The following is an 18,400-nucleotide window of genomic DNA, read 5'->3' as shown; positions in this document are numbered from 1 at the left end:
ATGTGGGGAGGGGGGAGGAATGTGCAGGTGAACTTGTTGCTTTCCATGTGTTCAATAACAGGAGCTTACATCATCTCAACAACAACTAGCATTGATGAGCACCTTTAATGTAGAAACATATTTCATAAAAGTGTAATTGGGAAAAAAAACTTCAACAACTTAAAGATGTTTCTCCAGATTCCAAAGAAACCAACAGCCCTAATAAATATGAATTATAAAAGGGATTGCACCGCAGGACTGCTAAAAAGTAACATGTCCTCTTGTGAAAAAATAAACTGGTGGTTTCAGTTTTTACCATTAATGAGATCGTATTCTCCACCATTGTCTTTGGAGCTCTTTTTGGAAAAGATTGTGCTGGGATCAGTACCCATTTCCCGGGATGGTACATTGTCATTTTGGTAAAAATAAAACTTTGTTCGATTCTCACCAAACTCTCTCGTCAGATTCTCTGTACCTTTATGATATTTGATTAAACCTAACCCAGCCTGTATTGGTATCCTCAAACACAGACTTGTGGCTGCAGTAAGTTAAAAGATTTTATTGCACCTAACCAGAATTAAAAGTGGTGCCTTCTGGATTTATTTAAGAGATCAGCATGGTGAGAACTTTCAGTCTGTGTTTGCATAACTTCTGGCATCACCTCAAGAACATTGCGTTAAATGGACGCCCTGCCAAAAATGCCCATTTGAGTGTTTGATGGTTGTGTTATGAACCCAGAAATTGTACATTGGCATTGGTGCCTCATGTTAGAAAAGTGCCATTTTGAAAATTTAAAGTGGCATTTTGTCCAACCAGAATTTTTCCAGGACAAAACCGTGCCAAAAGTGTCTAGTGTTGCTTTTGTTATTTGCATTACACTTATCCTCGTTGCTCTGCTGAGGATGTTGGAGACCTTCAATTATCCCCCAATTTCCATTATCCACCGGGAGGGGAGATTCCTGTCCAATATGGTGGGTACTGGAGGGCCGCTATCGTTTGAGTCATTACTCAACCTCCTTGATTTGCCCTTCATATGTGGGCAATTGTCACTCAGATTCCGGTATTATCTTTGTCTTATGAAACTACATGATAATTTTACTGATGAGTGATTATTTATGCGATTGAAAACTATGAGGTGGCATAGACACTTTTAACTATGACTGACTGACGAGGAGCTAAGTGCAGAATGCCATCAGTGACTCAAGGGACTGTTGACTTATTACAAAAAAGGTAAAAAGAAAAAAAAAACTGCCAAAGCTATTAATATAAAACGAAAACAGAAGATGCTGGTCAGTCAACGTCTGGAGAGAAGAGGGAAGTTAATGTTTCAGGTGTAACCCTTCATAAACTGGAAAAAAAAATTACGGATGAACAGAACTTAAAAAGGAATAGAACAAAGGGAAGGAGAAGGAAGCACACACACATCTTGAGCATTGTGTGCGGTTTTGGTCGCCTTATCTGAGGAAGGATGTTCTTGCCATGGAAGGAGTTCAGCGAAGATTCACCAGGCTGATACCTGGGATGGCAGGAATGACGTATGAGGAGAGATTGGGTCGATTGGGCTTGTACTCGCTGGAGTTTAGAAGAATGAGAGGGGATCTCATCGAAACTTATAAAATTCTAACAGGATTGGACAGACTAGATGCAGGAAGGATGTTCCCGATGGTCGGGGAATCCAGAACCAGGGGGACACAGTCTAAGGATAGGGGGTAAGCCATTTAGGACTGAGATGAGGAGGAATTTCTTCACCCAGAGAGTGGTGAACCTGTGGAATTCTCTACCACAGAAGGCAGTAGAGGCCAATTCATTAAATATATTCAAGAAGGAGTTGGATATATTTCTTAAGGCTAAAGGGATCAAGGGGTATGGGGAAAAAGCAGGGACCGGGTACTGAATTTGGATGATCAGCCATGATCTCATTGAATGGCGGAGCAGGCTCGAGGGGCCGAATGGCCTATTCCTGCTCCTATGTTCTATGTTTCTATGGAATGACCTGTAAAGTGCTTAAAAGTTGATTGGCATAAAAATCGGGAGAGATGTTGAACGGGCTGCTGACTCGCTATCACCGGTTTTACACTATCGCACAAAGTCAAGATCTACCCCACCGAGCCCAATAGCAGACCGGCTGCCACCTTTTCTGGCATCGGCCAATTAAGCACCAACCAGGGATCAACCCGAGACTTTGCTAATCTTTACAGCTCGGTGTAAGTGGTGAATTTACCCTGAGAGCCACGGGTTAAAATTAATTGGAATCTCTAATTGTGCTGTAATTTTTAACCTTTTTATTAGGTCCTTTTTCTTAACGGATTAATTTGAAAGTATCTCTGCCCCCAGACCCCCAGTAGCTCGCCCATGACCCCCCTCACTCACATTTTGCTTTCGACTTCTAATTTTTTTCCCTCTCTCTCTCTCTCTCTCTTTCCATCTCTCTGCCATGTTCTTTGTCTATTCCTCTGTGGTAATATTAAAATTGCATTATCAGTTTAACCTGGTGGAAATTTTCTTTAGATTTAGCATGTGTATTCTTTGATTTCTGTGCCATACCATTTCTCTTTTAGCCTAGTCTGCCTTCTAATGTTCAGCTTTATCGTGAACCTTATTTTGTAACCATTCTTCATGCTTGGCAGAATGTCGAATGTATTTTCCTACAGTGCAGAGTAATCCATTAAAAGAAATTGGAGGCCAGCGTTTGGAGAAAGAGCCTTCCTTGCGTATCAGTTCCTACATATCTGCTCTATTTTAAATTGATGTTAAAGTTAGAATTGATATGCAATTAGTTTTTTTAATTCTTTGTCTGCTGGATAGTTTAACTGCAGCTCCCTTGGGGTAAGTGTGGTGACTGTTCTTGGCCATTCTGAGTGGGAGAAAGAGTAAAGTGATCCTCGACAAAGTCATGTGACCAAGTCTGCCATGAAGGTAAATAGCGTCTGTTTGACATCACCTCACTGTCAGTCAAAATTAACTGAACCTTTTGTAACGCCGATACATTAATCACAAAGTCTGCTGCTTTTGAACAAAAGGCTTGGCTTTTAGTTTCATTAAAAATGATTGCACACGATAGTCTGCAGCAAGCAAAGAATTATTTGCTTAACTCTGTCAACTTGACAAGTGTTTGAAACTCTTGTCAGTGAATTGTAAAAAGATCTTTTTTTTCGTAAAGTGCAAGTCATTCTTTCTCTCGTCTTAAGCCAGTCCATTGACTTGCTTGGGCTTCCAGTGCAACAACTTGCTACTGAATAGTTGGATGGATTAGCGACGTGGTACTGCCTTAAGATTCTCCGAACGCCACTTCACAATGCCCCCTTCAAATGGTGTGCAGTAGGAATCTCCTGTTCGAATGACTTTTTTATTTTTTTGAAACTTGATTTCAGCATGTTTTTATTCATTTGTGGCCAAAACCACACTTGTCAACTATCATTCCATTCCCTCAACCGTAAACCCATAACATCCAGATGCTTGAAATGCGTGTTGGCCTGTGTAGCAGATTTGTGGTCTGGGAACTGTGGAGATGTAAAAAAATAAATTGCTGGGGTGAATGATGGTTTGGATTTAATGATGTCTGTTTTTAAATTTAAAAAAAAGACTTGTCCGTTTATGACAATTTCTTTTTAGCCATCTGGCAGGTTATGTCGTGAAGTCCCATCCATTAGCTTGCTACTGCTTTGATGGTAGTTGGTTCTACTGGGATCTTCCCAATGCCGGGTGTTGGTTAGCAAACTGGTAAATCGCAGGAAGTGATGTTGGCATTAGGGTTACAAGCCCCTGAGGGTAAACGGGGGGAGCTAATGGAGGGAATGTTATTAAAAAGGCAGCTCGGTTTGTTCATCTTCTGTAAACAACAACAACCTGCATTTTTACAGCGCCTTTAACATAGTAAAACATCCCAAGGCGCTTCACAGGAGCGTCATCAAGCAGAATTTGATATCGAGCCACATTAGGAGTTATTAGGACAGGTGGAGGTAGGTTTAAAGGAGCGTCTTACAGGAGGAGAGAGAGGCGGAGAGGTTTAGGGAGGGAATTCCAGAGCTTAGGGCTGAGGCAGCTGAAGACACGGCCACCAATGGTGGAGCGATTAAAATCGGGGATGCTCAAGAGGCCAGAATTGGAGGAGCCCAGGTGTATCGGAGGGCTGTAGGGCTGGAGCAGATTACAGAGATAGGGAGAGGGCAAGGCCATGGAGAGATTTGAAAACAAGGATGAGAGTTTTAAAATCGAGGCGTTGCCAATCCGGGAGCCAATGTAGGTCAGTGAGCACAGGGGTGATGGGTGAACAGGACTTGGTTAGGATACGGGCAGCAGAGTTTTGGATGAGCTTTGGTTTATGGAGTGTGGAAGATGGGAGGTCAACCAGGGGAACATTGGTATAGTCCAGTCTAGAGGTAACAAAGGCATGGATGAGGGTTTCAGCAGCAGATGAGCTGAGGCAAGGGTGGAGTTGGGCAATGTTACAGAGATGGAAACCAATGGCAACTGCACCTTGCTGAAGAGAACTGGAACTGTCAACGTTACCGTCTCCATTTAAAAACACTGGGCCAGAAATTCGGGTCCCCACGGGTGAGTACGCGTTGGGTACTCCTCACGCGTAGGCCCAACGAAAGTGCCGGTTTCGTGCATGCACTGCACATGCGCGGGAAACCGGAACTTCCGTTCCCTTAAAGGAAGGGGTTCACAGGTCGAACGCGTGCGCCGGAGAGGCAGCGCGTGCGCCTGGAACTTCCGTTTTTTTCCAGGTTTCTCCGGGAGGGTAAGTCTCCAGCAGTTACGCTTTTAAAAAGCAGTCGCAAGGCCTGCTTTTAACAAGGTAAGTGGTGAATTAAGTAAAATTAAAACATTTTTTCCACAGGTTTATTATTTTTAAATACTTTAAAGAAAGGTAAGTTTATTTTTAGCCCCGTTCAAAACTGTAATTAATTTTTTCAAAAATTTAAATTATTGTTTAAAATTGTTATTTTATGTAATTTATAGTTATTTTAAAAATGTGATTTAAAAAAAAAAAAAAAATTATTTGAAGTTTTAGTTATGTTTTGGGGCCGAACTCTATTCATAAATTTGACAGGTCTTCCTATCAAATCTATGAATAGAGATTCCCTGCTACGATTGGCTCTCTGGCCCACTTGATCCCAGGGGACGCTTCGAACTAACTGCACCCCGGGATACGCAAGCACTGCGCGCCGGCAGTTGGAGGAGGCCCAGGATCGGAATCCCACGGGGGCCCACAGCACAACGGCCGGCGTGCTAAGTAAGTGCAGGTCGGGGGCTTGCACCTGCGGGAAGCCCCCGACCCGAATTTCTGGGCCACTGTCTTTTTGTTAGTCTTCACCAACATCAAAAATTAAACCAACATTTTAACACTAGTGCTCTGCTTCCACTGTCTAGAAAGCAACACAGAACCGGGAGTCTAATTTGAGTTTGCCAGCTCTGTATTGCTCTAAGCAAACCGATACATGTAGTGCAGCTTGTCCTTATCTTACCTTTCCTGGACATTCGAGGAACACCGATTCTAAACTCAGCTCTGAACGTCATGCAAGCTTGACTACCCTCAATGAACAATGTATCAAATATCAGGATGCCAGTTTGGGGAAGGACCTGTTGGCCAATAATTGGTGTTTTGAAAAAAAATGGAAGTCTGATAATCATGGTCTCTCTCAGCCACATTACTATACAAATTCTGGGCCCATCCTACTGCAATTGGGATATTGTGAGGAAGTTCAGGGCTGTTGATGGAAGTTTCAATGCATTGCGAAGAGCATGCATGCACCAGATCAGAAGTTCAAGATTACACTCTGTACTTCTACACAATACAGCAGCTTAGGCTTCAAAGCAATTGGCAGAAGATTTAGTTTGTAGAGAGGCTTTCCCAGTGATTTCAGTGGGTAAGTGTACCATGTAGCGTGGTGTTAAACCATACAGAACAGAAAACTCCCAGGTCCAATATCTGATCTCTGCGATGTTAGTTGATGTCCACCAGGACAGCAGTACAGTTGGGACCACACTGTCCCTGAGCAAGGGCCAGAGTTTGCCTTTGCGGGAGCCCCATGCAAAGGTTCGGCTTGTTAGGACCCCCCCTACAATTTACTGGACAAAACTGATGAGTTGCACAAACACACTGGCGGTAGGGCTGGTGGGAAGGTCCCTGCGGGTGCTTCATGATGCGTAAGGCAGGGTGAAGTGTGCAATCAGATTGGGGACTTCCCCCTCGGACTGCACGGTTTGCATGTTCCGGGGTCGTCCGCGCTTGTGTCGGCACCGAGCCCTGCTGGCCAGATCTGCTCAGGGGGCCCCGTGCAATTGCACGGGTTACACCGTACTAACCCCGCCCCGGCCCCGAGCTAAAGATGAGGAAAATCGGCCATGGTTCCTGCTCCTGATTCCGTTCTGTCAATCTTCGGAAAGCATACGTGTGTATATGTTGGGTGAAGGCCGGACCAGGTATGACTCCACCAAGTAAAAAGCCCACCATACACATTCTGCCTCCCAAGTCACTGTCTTCCGGGGAGGAGGGAAGAAGATTAGGAAATGTTTTCCTTAACTTTCAATAACTTTTCCAGTTTTTATCATTTGAACAAAAGTTTAACATCCCCATTATAACTCGAAGTTGACAGCTGCAGTGAATTCCAGTTGTGTGTGTTACTGCGGGGTTACACGGAGCAAGGATTTATTTGACTTGCAATGTGGAGTTAATAGTAAAAATCCCATCTTAAAATACAGTCTCTTTTTTTCCAGCTCGGAGTTTGGTTTTCTTTGGGCTGTGCATACCTGCGATTGGAAAACTTCGAAGGTGCTGCAAAAGCATTTCAGAAATGCGTGATGTTGGAACCTGATGTAAGTACAGCACAGCAAGGCTGCTGCCTTAAAACAGAGATGGGTTTAAAGGCAGGAATTGTGGCACACAAGAGCCAATTTCTTTTTTTCATTTATCTGAAGGTGCAGCCTGGCTGAACTATCCAGGTGTGTGTGTGTATATTCTACCACTCTTGTGTTTTTCTGGCTGTGCAGTGTTGCCCTGTTAGCTATTCTGTCCATCAGAAGCAGTGCCCCTGCCCACTTTATACAGCATGGAACCCAGACTCAAAAAAGAGCCTGCGACTGCATTAAGTGGGATAGGCAAATATATAATGTGGCCTTTCTACAACTCCTTTATTGTAGAAAAGTCTCAAGGCACTTCATAGAGGCTTAAGGAAAAATAGACGATTATTTGAATTCTGAATGTTTGACATAAGTTTCTCCTGGGTGGCATTTACCTTTACCCAAAACCCCATATAGTGAAGATGACTAATCTCTGTATGAATATGATGCTGGATTTTGTAGTGCCAATTACAGTACTAATATTTCACTATTTAACCTGGACTGATTTTTGAATACTTCGGTATTGTTCGCGGTTCTTGCAGCATCATTTGTAGCTTCCCAGCTGGGTTATAGAAAATGCTTAGATCTAAGAATTTGAACGCATCTTAGGGCAGGATTTTCATTGGGCCGTGGAGGCGGGATTGGAGACGTGTGGGGGGTTAAAATAGCAAAAACTGGCGGGCGGACCCAACCCCGCCTCCAAGCAATTTTCACTAATTCGTGTCTAATGGTTCCGTCTCCGTCCGGCCTCCAAGAGGCGGGATAGGCCGTTAAGGCCCTTAACAATCTCTAAATTGCCTCTATAATGGCATTTTGAAAGGCCTTTGCGATTTTAACCCTTTTCCCACGTGAAACACGCCTTGTTCTGAAACACGACGGTGAAACCTGGCGGGAGCACAATTGGATTGCTGACTGTCAGCTGCAGCTCAACCATTAAAGAGGAGATTTGATCAGCCATCATTTGCAGGTGGCAGGACTTTGTAGTCTCAGGTCTGGGGGAACTTTTAGAAAGCATAACCACAGCTGTGGAAGTTTGGCGCCTGACACCCATCTGCAGTGTGACCTCCTGGGAAACCTCTCTCGCCATCTTCACTGAGCGCTTCCTCAACTGAGGCATATACCAGAAGCATGGGAGTCATTTATTTCCTTCCCTTCTGGACATTAGATGAGGACGAAGACCAGCTGTGGCACCAGCAGAATCAGGAACAACAGCAGCAGCAACAACAGGAGCGCCAAGCTGCTGCTCACCCACCTGAAGCTGCAGGGGCCAGCGCATGGAAGCCCGTCGGTGCAGGAGATACCCCCCAAACAGGGTCTACAGACACAGGGTCAGCTACCTCAACATGTCTGAGCAGCAGTGCCAAAGGCGGCTCCGACTTTCGCAAGAGGTAGTGGGTGACATCTGCGCAATGCTGCAACAAGACCTGCAGGCCAGAGGAGTGGGTGGACAACCCTTACCAGTAGCCATCAAAGTCACCACCGCACTCAACTTTTTTGCCTCAGGCTCATTCCAGGGATCAGCAGCAGACATCAGTGGCATCTCCCAGGCGGCCGCACACACTTGCATCATGCAGGTAACCGATGCCCTCTTTGCCATCGCGCACAATCACATCCATTTCACCAAGGATCAAGCAAGTGTCACGGCGCGAGCGGTTGGATTAGCTAACCTGGCAGGCTTTCCAAGGGTGCAGGGCATCGGTTGACTGCACACATGTGGCCCTTAAGGCACCCCATCGCAATCCAGGTATTTTTGTCAACCGCAAGGGCTTCCACTCCCTTAACGTTCAGCTGGTGTGTGACCACACGAAGGAAACTTTGCATGTTTGTGCCAAGTACCCTGGCAGTTGCCATGACTCCTTCATACTGCGCCAGTCTAGTGTGCCTCCGCTATTCAGTCCACCAGACCAACTTAACGGATGGCTACTTGGAGACAAGGGCTATCCCCTGAAGACATGGCTAATGACGCCGTTGAGGATCCCATCCAACAAAGCTGAGGAGAGCTACAACTGCAGCCACATGTCCACCAGAGCCATAATCGAGCAAACCATCGGTTTGCTGAAGATGCGCTTCAGATGCCTGGATAGATCAGATGGAGCCCTGCAGTACTCAGCAGCCAGGGTCTCCAGAATCGTCGTGGTTTGCTGTGCACTTCACAACATGGCACAGCGTCGTGGCTTGCAGATTCCTGAGGACCAAGTGGCTCATCACATATCCTCCTCTGAGGAGGAGGAGGAGGAGAGCGAAAACGAACATCTTGCAGAGGCCCATCGACCAGCGGCAGCAGTACGCGAGAACATTGCTGCCCGGGATGCAAGGAACGAACTCATCTTGGCCAGGTTTGCTTAGCCTAGCCAATCAAACATTTTTGCTTCGCAGCTTCTTACCTGAGCATCGACAATGGCCAAGGACCAGCGGATTCCTAGCAATTTGACCACCATACTGACAATTGCAAGTAATCCTAAGCCCTCAATGTGAAAGTCCTATTCGCGAAATGACACATGCCACAACTACACCAGTAGCCATCAGATTTTTTATTTACATTATTCATCTGATGGCTTTTTCACAGAAAACATCAAATTTCACCCAAGTGACTACCCTTGTGACTATTTGTGCAGTATCTTTCTCTTACACGTGCTCCTACGTGGTGCTTCCCCTGTGGCTTCAGCAGATGTGGAGGCCCCTTGCTCACTTTCCTGCTGCTCCTGTCTCGACACCTTTGGCGGGTGTCCCCTGGGGTTGCGAACCTGTGAGGGCTCGGCAACAGTCTGCTGCTCCTGCGGCTGTGCAGGGGTTGAGACGCCGATCTCAGTTGGGTGTGGACTCTGGTGGGGCTCTGACCGAGGGCTCTGCAGTGGCATGGAAATGTGAGCGCTTGGAGAGGAGTCCCCACTTCCTTGATGTCTGTCACTAACTTCCCTCTCATGGGTCGGGTCCCACTCAGCGCTTGCAAGTGGCTTGAGAGCACCTTGCTGCACATCAGGGGGGCCATGGGGACCCGTATCTGCCCTTGCAGTCCTACTCAGAAGGACTTCCATGAAGGTCTGGTTTCTCTGTTCAATAGATGACCGTCGCTCCTCCAGAGATGTAATTCTATTCTGAAAACTCACCATGTTTTCTGCACTCTGGCGACTTATCACCTCCATGGAGGTTGCCATCCTTTCCATGGTGATGTGTTCATGCGCTAATGACTTCACAAAGGCTCTGCTCATGTTCGCGATGGACTCCTCCATTCGCTCCACACTCGCAGTGACCCTGGAGACAAAACCTGCCGGAGACAAAACCTGCCCGAGACTCCTGCATCTGTTCCTGGAGTTCCAGCACCGCTGATCTTATGGATGGACACAGAGGTAGAGGGTCGACATGCAGCTGAACCGAGCTGGCAGAGTCCTGCGCCCTCCGACTAGGACTCTCCACTGCTGTCCCTGTCTCCACAATCTGCTGATGCTCACTTGTGAGCTGTGATACACCAGGTGACAACACTAATCTATGTCCCGAAAGTCCCACTGAGGTGCGAGTGTCTGCGCTGGTGCTGGGTGCGGTGAATTCTGCTGACGCTGCACCCTCAGAGGTTGTAGCTTCCTTTGAGGAGTCTTGAGGCTCATGCTCTTCCTCCTGGCTAGTGGGGACGGGTGCTTGCGATGGTCCTGTGGGGGAGTAAAAGAAAGAGTCAGAGATGTGATGCCAAGGTTACATGCACATTGCATATTGCAGATGATCATGTCCATTTGTTAGAGCTTCAGAATCATTATCAGCGACTCATGCAATGTCAATGAGAGAGATGGAAAACTATTCTGTCACCAGCTTGCTGTGATACACTCCTCTGTCCATCCTCTACTTGCGCATCTTCCTCCACTCCTACAATCTCCAGGACCGCCTCCTCCCAGAGGGTGAGGTGGGCTACTGAGGGTGGCCTTCCTCCTGTCCTTGCTCTTTCTCGCTTATTGTGAGCTCCCTTTTCCTGCAATGAGGGAGACAAGTGAAGGTTGAGTGAGAATGAAGGAGTGAGTGTAGAGATTGCAAAGCATAGATACTTAGAAGGAGACAAAGATGGAGTGAGGTGGCAAGACCAAGGGCCCTCCCTATGTGTTGTCAGTTGTTTTCATAGCATCACAGTGATAGGGAGTGTGAGGGCTGCATAGTCGAATAGTTAGGTGAATGTGACCATAGAGAGAGAGGGAATGGGTAAGGGTGCATGGATGTCAGTGTCAAGTGGGATGTGGAGGAAGAGATTGCTAAAGCTGAGTGCTGGTGAGAAAAGGCAATGGGGATCAGATTGAGGGTGATGGGAAATTCATACTCACTTTTCCAGTGTGCAGAAGGTTATGAAACCTCTTCCTGCATTGAATCCAGGTTCTGCGGGTTACTGGTAATGAGTTGACCTCCTCTGCCACCTGGATCCACACAGCCTTGGTCTGCTGGGGAGGCTTCTTCCTCCCTGAAGAAGGGAAGAGCACCTCTTTATTGGCTCTTGCTCCCTCAACTAAAGCCTGCAGGGCAACGTCATCAAACCTGGGAGCAGACCTAGGTCTCTCGCTGGTCATTCTGCCTCCAGGTCCCTGTAGCATGAAAGGCCAAAAGGTTGGCAGTCTGCAGAAGAAGCAAGGCTTGTTGCAGACCTTAAATGCAGCAGCAGTGATGACATCATCGGAGGCGACTTTCAGACTGGAAAAACTCATTTGCCATGGGTTCCCACACGCTGGAACTCCATTGGCGAATTAAGTTAAAATCGCATCAATCTGCCACATCGATTTAGATTCGGGTGGATAACACAAAATGCGGATTACACGACCCCAGCCCGCCCCCGAATTAAAATCCAGCCCTTAGAGTCCACTGTGATTCAGGAGATGTGGAGCAACATTGTAACTCAGACAAGTTACCAAGATGCAATAAAAGGTCATGTTATTGATGTTTTAGTCTGGTGGCTAGGCTTAAATGCCAAGAACTTGTGTAACTAATGGTGTGTTTAACATCCCCGTTCCACTGGGGAAAGGAGAGGGGCTGAAAATGTTCTCAACTTTGACTGGACTTTAACTGCATGTAACTTAAATAAGCTAGTGCCATGACAGTAATTCAGATGATGATTCAAGAACGTAATATGTTTTAATTCATTACCCATTGATGTGTATTAGAATTGCAAATCATTCTGAATGGTATATTTATGCTGTGGCTAAAACTGTCATGGAGGGATTCCATGAAATACATTTGCACTTTATTTTTCTGTAAATATTTTGATTTTGAATCCTGATGGCTCCCAGCCCAATATGCCACTTACTTGCACAGTTTACTAGGAACAGCCTGTTAGCTTACACAAAGACCACAGCTTCTGCAGATTTCTCACTGGCACTGCCACGAGTACTTGTTTTTAAAAAAAAAATTAAAATAGAGACTGGAACGGCCTGAAGAAATGATTGCTTTATGCTTTTGATTGGAGGGGAAAGAAAGTCCAGGGAGAGCCCTTTCTATTTAAACCCAATCTGAAAATAAACATTTATATGTGTTGAAATGCCGTGAAATCCTTTGCTTGTAGTGGATCCACCATGTCCGGTCTCATTCCTTCCTCAGTCGATCTGGTTTCATGAGTTACTGGGAACAACGATATTTATTTCTGGAGCTTTTTCCCCCATTCTCAGGGTGTGGGTGTCGCTGGCAAGGCCGGCATTTATTGCCCATGTCTAGTTGCCCAGAGGAGGTGGTGGTGCATCTGCAGTTTGATAATACTGAGTGGCTTGCTGGCAATGTCCCCTTAGCTCCCGCACAGCCGGCTCACTGACTTTTGAATGGAAAACCGGCGCTTGTGCGGACATTTGAAAAGGTCGTGCAGTCCGTTAAAGGGGCCGCGCATCCAAAAAAAAATTAAAGGGAATATTGCTCGCTGGGCCACTTCAGAGGGGAGTTATGAGTCAGCTACATTGGTGTGGGACTCGTGTCACATATAGGCCAGAGCGGGTAAGGACAGCAGGTTTCCTTCCCTAAAGGCAGCATTTGACCGAGTGTGGCATCAAGGAGCCCTAGTAAAACTGAAGTCAATGGGAATCGGGGGTGGGGGGGCGGGAACTCTCCACTGGCTGGAGTCATACCTAGCACAAAGGAAGATGGTTGTGGTGGTTGGAGGTCAATCCCCAGGACATCGCTGCAGGAGTTCCTCAGGGCAGTGTCCTAGGCCCAACCATCTTCAGCTGCTTCATCAATGACCTTCCCTCCATCATAAGGTCAGAAGTGGCGATGTTCGCTGATGACTGCACAGTGTTCAGCGCCATTCACAACTCCTCAGATAATGAAGCCGTCCATGCCCGCATACAACAAGACCTGAACGACATTCAGGCTTGAGCTAATAAATGGCAGGTAACATTCGCGCCACACAACTGCCAGGCAATGACTATCTCCAACAAGCAACCATCTACCCACCGCCCCTTGGCATTACCATTGCCAAGTCCTCCACCATCAATATCTTGGGGGTCACCATTGACCAGAAACTTAACTGGACCAGCCACATAAATACTGTGGCAACAAGAGCAGGTCAGAGGCTGGATATTCTACCTCCTGACTCCCCAGAGCCTTTCCACCATCTACAAGGCACAAGTCAGGAGTGTGATGGAATACTCTCCACTTGCCTGGATGAGTGCAGCTCCAACAACACTCAAGAAGATCGACACCATCTAAGACAAAGCAGCCCGCTTGATTGGCACCTCATCCACCACCTTAAACATTCACTCCCTCCACCACCGGTGCACCGTGGCTGCAGTGTGTGCCAGCTACAAGATGCACTGCAGCAACTCGCCAAGGCTTCCTCGGCAGTACCTCCCAAACCCGTGACCTCTTCCACCTAGAAGGACAAGAGCAGCAGGCACATGGGAACACCACCACCTCCTCCAAGTTCCCCTCCAAGTCACACATCATCCTGATTTAGAAGTATATCACCAATCCTTCATCATCGCTGGGTCAAAACCCTGGAACTCTCTCCCTAACAGCACTGTGGGAGTACCTTCACCACACGCGGTTCAAGAAGGCAGCTCACCACCACCTACTCAAGGGCAACTTGGGATGGGCAATAAATGCTGGCCTTGCCAGCAACGCCCACATCCCATGAGCGAATAAAAATAAAAGACATTGAAATTCGGGTCGGGGGCTTCCCGCGGGTGCAAGCCCCCGACCTACACTTACCTTGCGCGCCGGCCGTTGAGCTGTGGGCCCCCGTGGAATTCCGATCCGGGGCCTGGTCCAGCTGCCGGCGCGCAGTGCTTGCATATCCCAGGGGCGCAGTTAGTTCGATGCGTCCCCTGGGATCACGTGGGCCGTGGGGAGCCAATCGGAGCAGGGAATGCTCCATTCATAAGATTGACAGGAAGACCTGTCAAAAGTTATAACTACTACGGCCCCAAAACAGCACTAAATCTTCAAATAATTTTTTTTTTAAATCTCATTTTTTAAATAAACTATAAATTACATGAAATAACTATTTTAAACAATAATTTAAATTTTTGAAAAAATAATTTTATTTTCTAACAGGGCTAAAAATAAACTTACCTTGCTTTAAAGTATTTAAAAATAATAAACCTGTGGGAAAAAAAGTTTTAATTTTAATTAATTCATCACTTACCTTGTAAAAAGCAGGCCTTATGCCTGCTTTTTAAATGTCTAACTTCTGGAGACTTACCCTCCTGGGAAAACCTGTATAAAAATTTTTTTTTTAATGAAGTTCGATGCGCACCACAGCCTCCCCTGCGCTCGTGTTACGACCTCTGAACCTCTTTGTTCAGGGGAACGGAAGTGCCGGTTTCGCGCGCATGCGCAGTGCATGCAGAAAACCGGCACTTCCATTGGGCCTACGGGTGAGTACCCAGTGCGTACTCACCCGTGGAGACCCGAATTTCTGGGCCATTAGTAAACCAGTTGGGTTTTTACGACAAACTGACAGCTTCAAGGTCACTTTTACCAGCTTTTTATTTCCAGATTTTTTTTTAACTAGATTACTAGTTTAATTATATAACCACTATATGATTGTAGTGGGGCCAGAGCTTCACCTAGAGCATCCCAAACTCAGGAAGAGACACTACTGACTTAGTAGCTCCAGCTCAGCTTAAAGGGAACATTGGCTTCAAGTTGTGGAGGCTGGCTCTTGAATTCTGTGCCCGTCTGTGGAAAGCAACACAACTGTTTTTACATAGAAAGATAGGAGCAGGAGTAGGCCATTCGGCCCCTCGAGCCTGCTTCGCCATTTAATGAGATCATGGCTGATCATCCAAATTCAGTACGGAATTGGGATTACGGAAACATGGCTCAAGGATGGCCAAGACTGTGAACTCAACATCCAGGGGTATTCGATATTCAGGAAAGATAGGCAAAAAGGAAAGGGAGGTGGGGTAGCATGACTGGTTAAAGAAGGGATTAATACAATTGTAATGAAGGATATTAGCTCTGATGATGTGGAATCTGTATGGGTAGAATTGAGAAATACTAAGGGGAAAAAAACATTAGTGGGAGTGGTATATAGACCTCCCAACAGTAAGGCGGAGGTTGGGGATGGCATTAAAAGGGAAATTAAAGAAGCGTGCAATAAGGGCACAGCAGTCATCATGGGTGACTTTAATCTACATATAGATTGGGCCAACCAAATTAGTAACAATACTGTGGAGGAGGAATTCCTGGAGTGTTTACGGGATGGTTTCCTGGACCAATATGTCGAGGAACCAACCAGAGATCAGGCCATCTTAGACTGGGTATTATGTAACGAGAAAGGATTAATTAGCAATCTTGTTGTACGAGGCCCCTTGGGTCGGAGCGATCATAATATGATCGAATTCTTCATTAAGATGGAGAATGAAGTAGTTGACTCAGTGACTAGGGTCCTCAATTTAAATAAAGGAAACTACGATGGTCTGAGGAGCGAGTTGGGTAGGATTGATTGGGGAATGTCACTCAAAGGGTTGACGGTGGATAGGCAATGGCAAACATTCAAAGACCGAATGGATGAGCTACAGAATTTGTTCATCCCAGTTTGACATAAAAATAAAACAAAAGTGACTCAACCGTGGCTAACAAGGGAAATCAGGGATAGCATAAGATGCCAGGAGAGGACATATAAATTGGCTAGAAAATGCAATAATCCTGAGGATTGGGAGCAGTTTAGGAGTCAACAAAGGAGGACAAAGGGATTAATTAAGAAAGGGAAAATAGAATATGAGAGTAAGCTTGCAGGGAACATAAAAACTGACTGTAAAAGCTTTTATAGATATGTGAAGAGAAAAAGATTGGTGAAGTCAAGCGTAGGTCCCTTACAGTCAGAATCAGGGGAATTTATAATGGGAAACAAGGAAATGGCAGACCAACTAAATACATACTTTGGTTCTGTCTTCACAAAGGAGGACACAAATGACCTCCCAGAGACGTCGGGGAACATAGGGTCTGATGAAAGGGAGGAACTGAAAGAAATCAGTATTTGTAGGGAAATGGTGTTAGGAAAATTGATGGGACTGAAGGCCGATAAATCCCCAGGGTACTTAAGGAAGTGGCCCTAGAGATAGTAGATGCATTGCTGGTCATCTTTCAGAACTCGATAGACTCTGGAACGGTACCCATGGATTGGAGGGTAGCTAATGTTACCCCACTATTCAAAAAAGGTGGTAGCGAAAAAGCGGGGAATTATAGACCGGTAAGCCTGGCATTGGTAGTGGGGAAAATGCTAGAGTCTATTATAAAAGATGTAATAGCAGAGCACTTGGAAAGCAGTGACAGGATCGGACAAAGTCAACATGGATTTACAAAAGGTAAATCATGCTTGACTAATCTACTGGAATTTTTTGAGGATGTAACTGGTAAAATAGATAAGGGAGAATCAGTGGATGTGGTGTATTTGGACTTTCAGAAGGCTTTCGATAAGGTCCCACATAAGAGATTAGTGTGCAAAATTAAGGCACATGGAATTGGGGGCAAGGTATTGACTTGGATAGAGAACTGGTTGGCGGACAGAAAGCAAAGAGCTGGAATAAACGGGTCGTTTTCCGAGTGGCAGGCAGTGACTAGTGGGGTACCGCAAGGATCGGTCCTAGGACCCCAGCTGTTCACAATATATATTAATGATCTGGACGAGGGAATTGGATGTAATATCTCCAAATTTGCAGACGACACAAAGCTGGGTGGGAGAGTAAGCTGTGAGGAGGATGTCGTGAAACTCCAGTACGATTTGGACAGGTTGGGTGATTGGGCAGAAACATGGCAAATGCACTATAATGTGGATAAATGTGAGGTTATCCACTTTGGTGGCAAAAACAGGAAGGCAGATTATTATTTGAATGGCAATAGATTGGGAGAAGGGGAAGTGCAAAGAGACCTGGGTGTTATTGTGCACCAGTCGCTGAAGGTAAGCATGCAGGTGCAGCAGGCGGTTAAGAAGGCAAATGGTATGTTGGCCTTCGTAGCAAGAGGGTTCGAGTACAGGAACAAGGATGTCTTGCTACAGTTGTACAGGGCCTTGGTGAGACCGCACCTTGAGTATTGTGTGCAGTTTTGGTCACCTTACCTGAGGAAGGACGTTCTTGCCATGGAGGGAGTGCAGCGAAGATTCACCAGGCTGATACCTGGGATGGCAGGAATGACGTATGAGGAGAGATTGTGTCGATTGGGCTTATACTCACTGGAGTTTAGAAGATTGAGAGGGGTTCTCATCGAAACCTATAAAATTCTGTCAGGTTTGGACAGACTAGATGCAGGAAGGATGTTTCTGATGGCCGGGGAGTCCAGAACCAGGGGTCATAGTCTAAGGATAAGGGGTAAGCCATTTAGGACTGAAATGAGGAGGAATTTCTTCACCCAGAGAGTGGTGAACCTGTGGAATTCTCTGCCACAGAGGGCGGTGGAGGCCAGTTCATTAAATATATTCAAGAAAGAGTTGGATATATTTCTTGAGGTTAAAGGGATCAAGGGATATGGGGAGAAGGCAGGGACAGGGTACTGAAATTGGATGATCAGCCATGATCTCATTGAATGGCGGAGCAGGCTCGAAGGGCCGAATGGCCTGCTCCTGCTCCTATCTTCTATGTTTACCGCGTCCCTGCTTTCTCCCCATATCCCTTGATCCCTTTAGCCTTAAGAATTATATCTAACTCCTTCTTGAATATATTTCATGAATTGGCCTCAACTGCCTTGTGTGGTAGAGAATTCCACAGGTTCACCACTCTCTGGGTGAAGAAATTCCTCCTCATCTCTGTCCTAAATGGCTTACCCCTTATCTTTAGACTGTGACCCCTGGTTCTGGACTCCCCCGCCATCGGGAACATCCTTCCTGCATCTAGTCTGTCTAGTCCTGTTAGAATTTTATAAGTTTCAATGAGATCCCCTCTCATTCTTCTAAACTCCAGCGAATATAATCCCAATCGATCTGATCTCTCCTCATACGTCATTCCTGCTATCCCAGGTATCAGTCTGGTGAATCTTCGCTGCACTCCCTCCATGGTAAGAACATCCTTCCTCACATAAGGTGACCAAAACTGCGCACAATACTCAAGGTGTGGTCTCACCAAGGCCCTGTACAACTGCAGCAAGACATCCTTGCTCCTGTACTCGAACCCTCTCGCTACGA

At 46.2% G+C, this 18,400-nt stretch overlaps 1 protein-coding gene across 1 annotated transcript in view; it reads left to right on the top strand.

Moving 5' to 3' along the window:
- Positions 1-18,400, top strand: part of ttc27 (tetratricopeptide repeat domain 27) — a 237,478-nt gene that overhangs the window by 157,842 nt on the left and 61,236 nt on the right. The window contains exon 14 of the mRNA XM_085977359.1: positions 6,703-6,801. Within this exon, the coding sequence (XP_085833485.1) occupies positions 6,703-6,801 (99 nt within the window). The remainder of the gene's footprint in view (positions 1-6,702; positions 6,802-18,400) is intronic.

The sequence above is a fragment of the Somniosus microcephalus genome, chromosome 3 (assembly GCF_052327205.1).
Source record: "Somniosus microcephalus isolate GS21.2 chromosome 3, FLI_Smic_1.0, whole genome shotgun sequence".
In the NCBI taxonomy this organism is placed as follows: domain Eukaryota; kingdom Metazoa; phylum Chordata; class Chondrichthyes; order Squaliformes; family Somniosidae; genus Somniosus; species Somniosus microcephalus.
The sequence above is the reverse complement of the archived record's forward strand: the minus strand, read 5'-3'. Positions and strand labels throughout refer to the sequence as shown.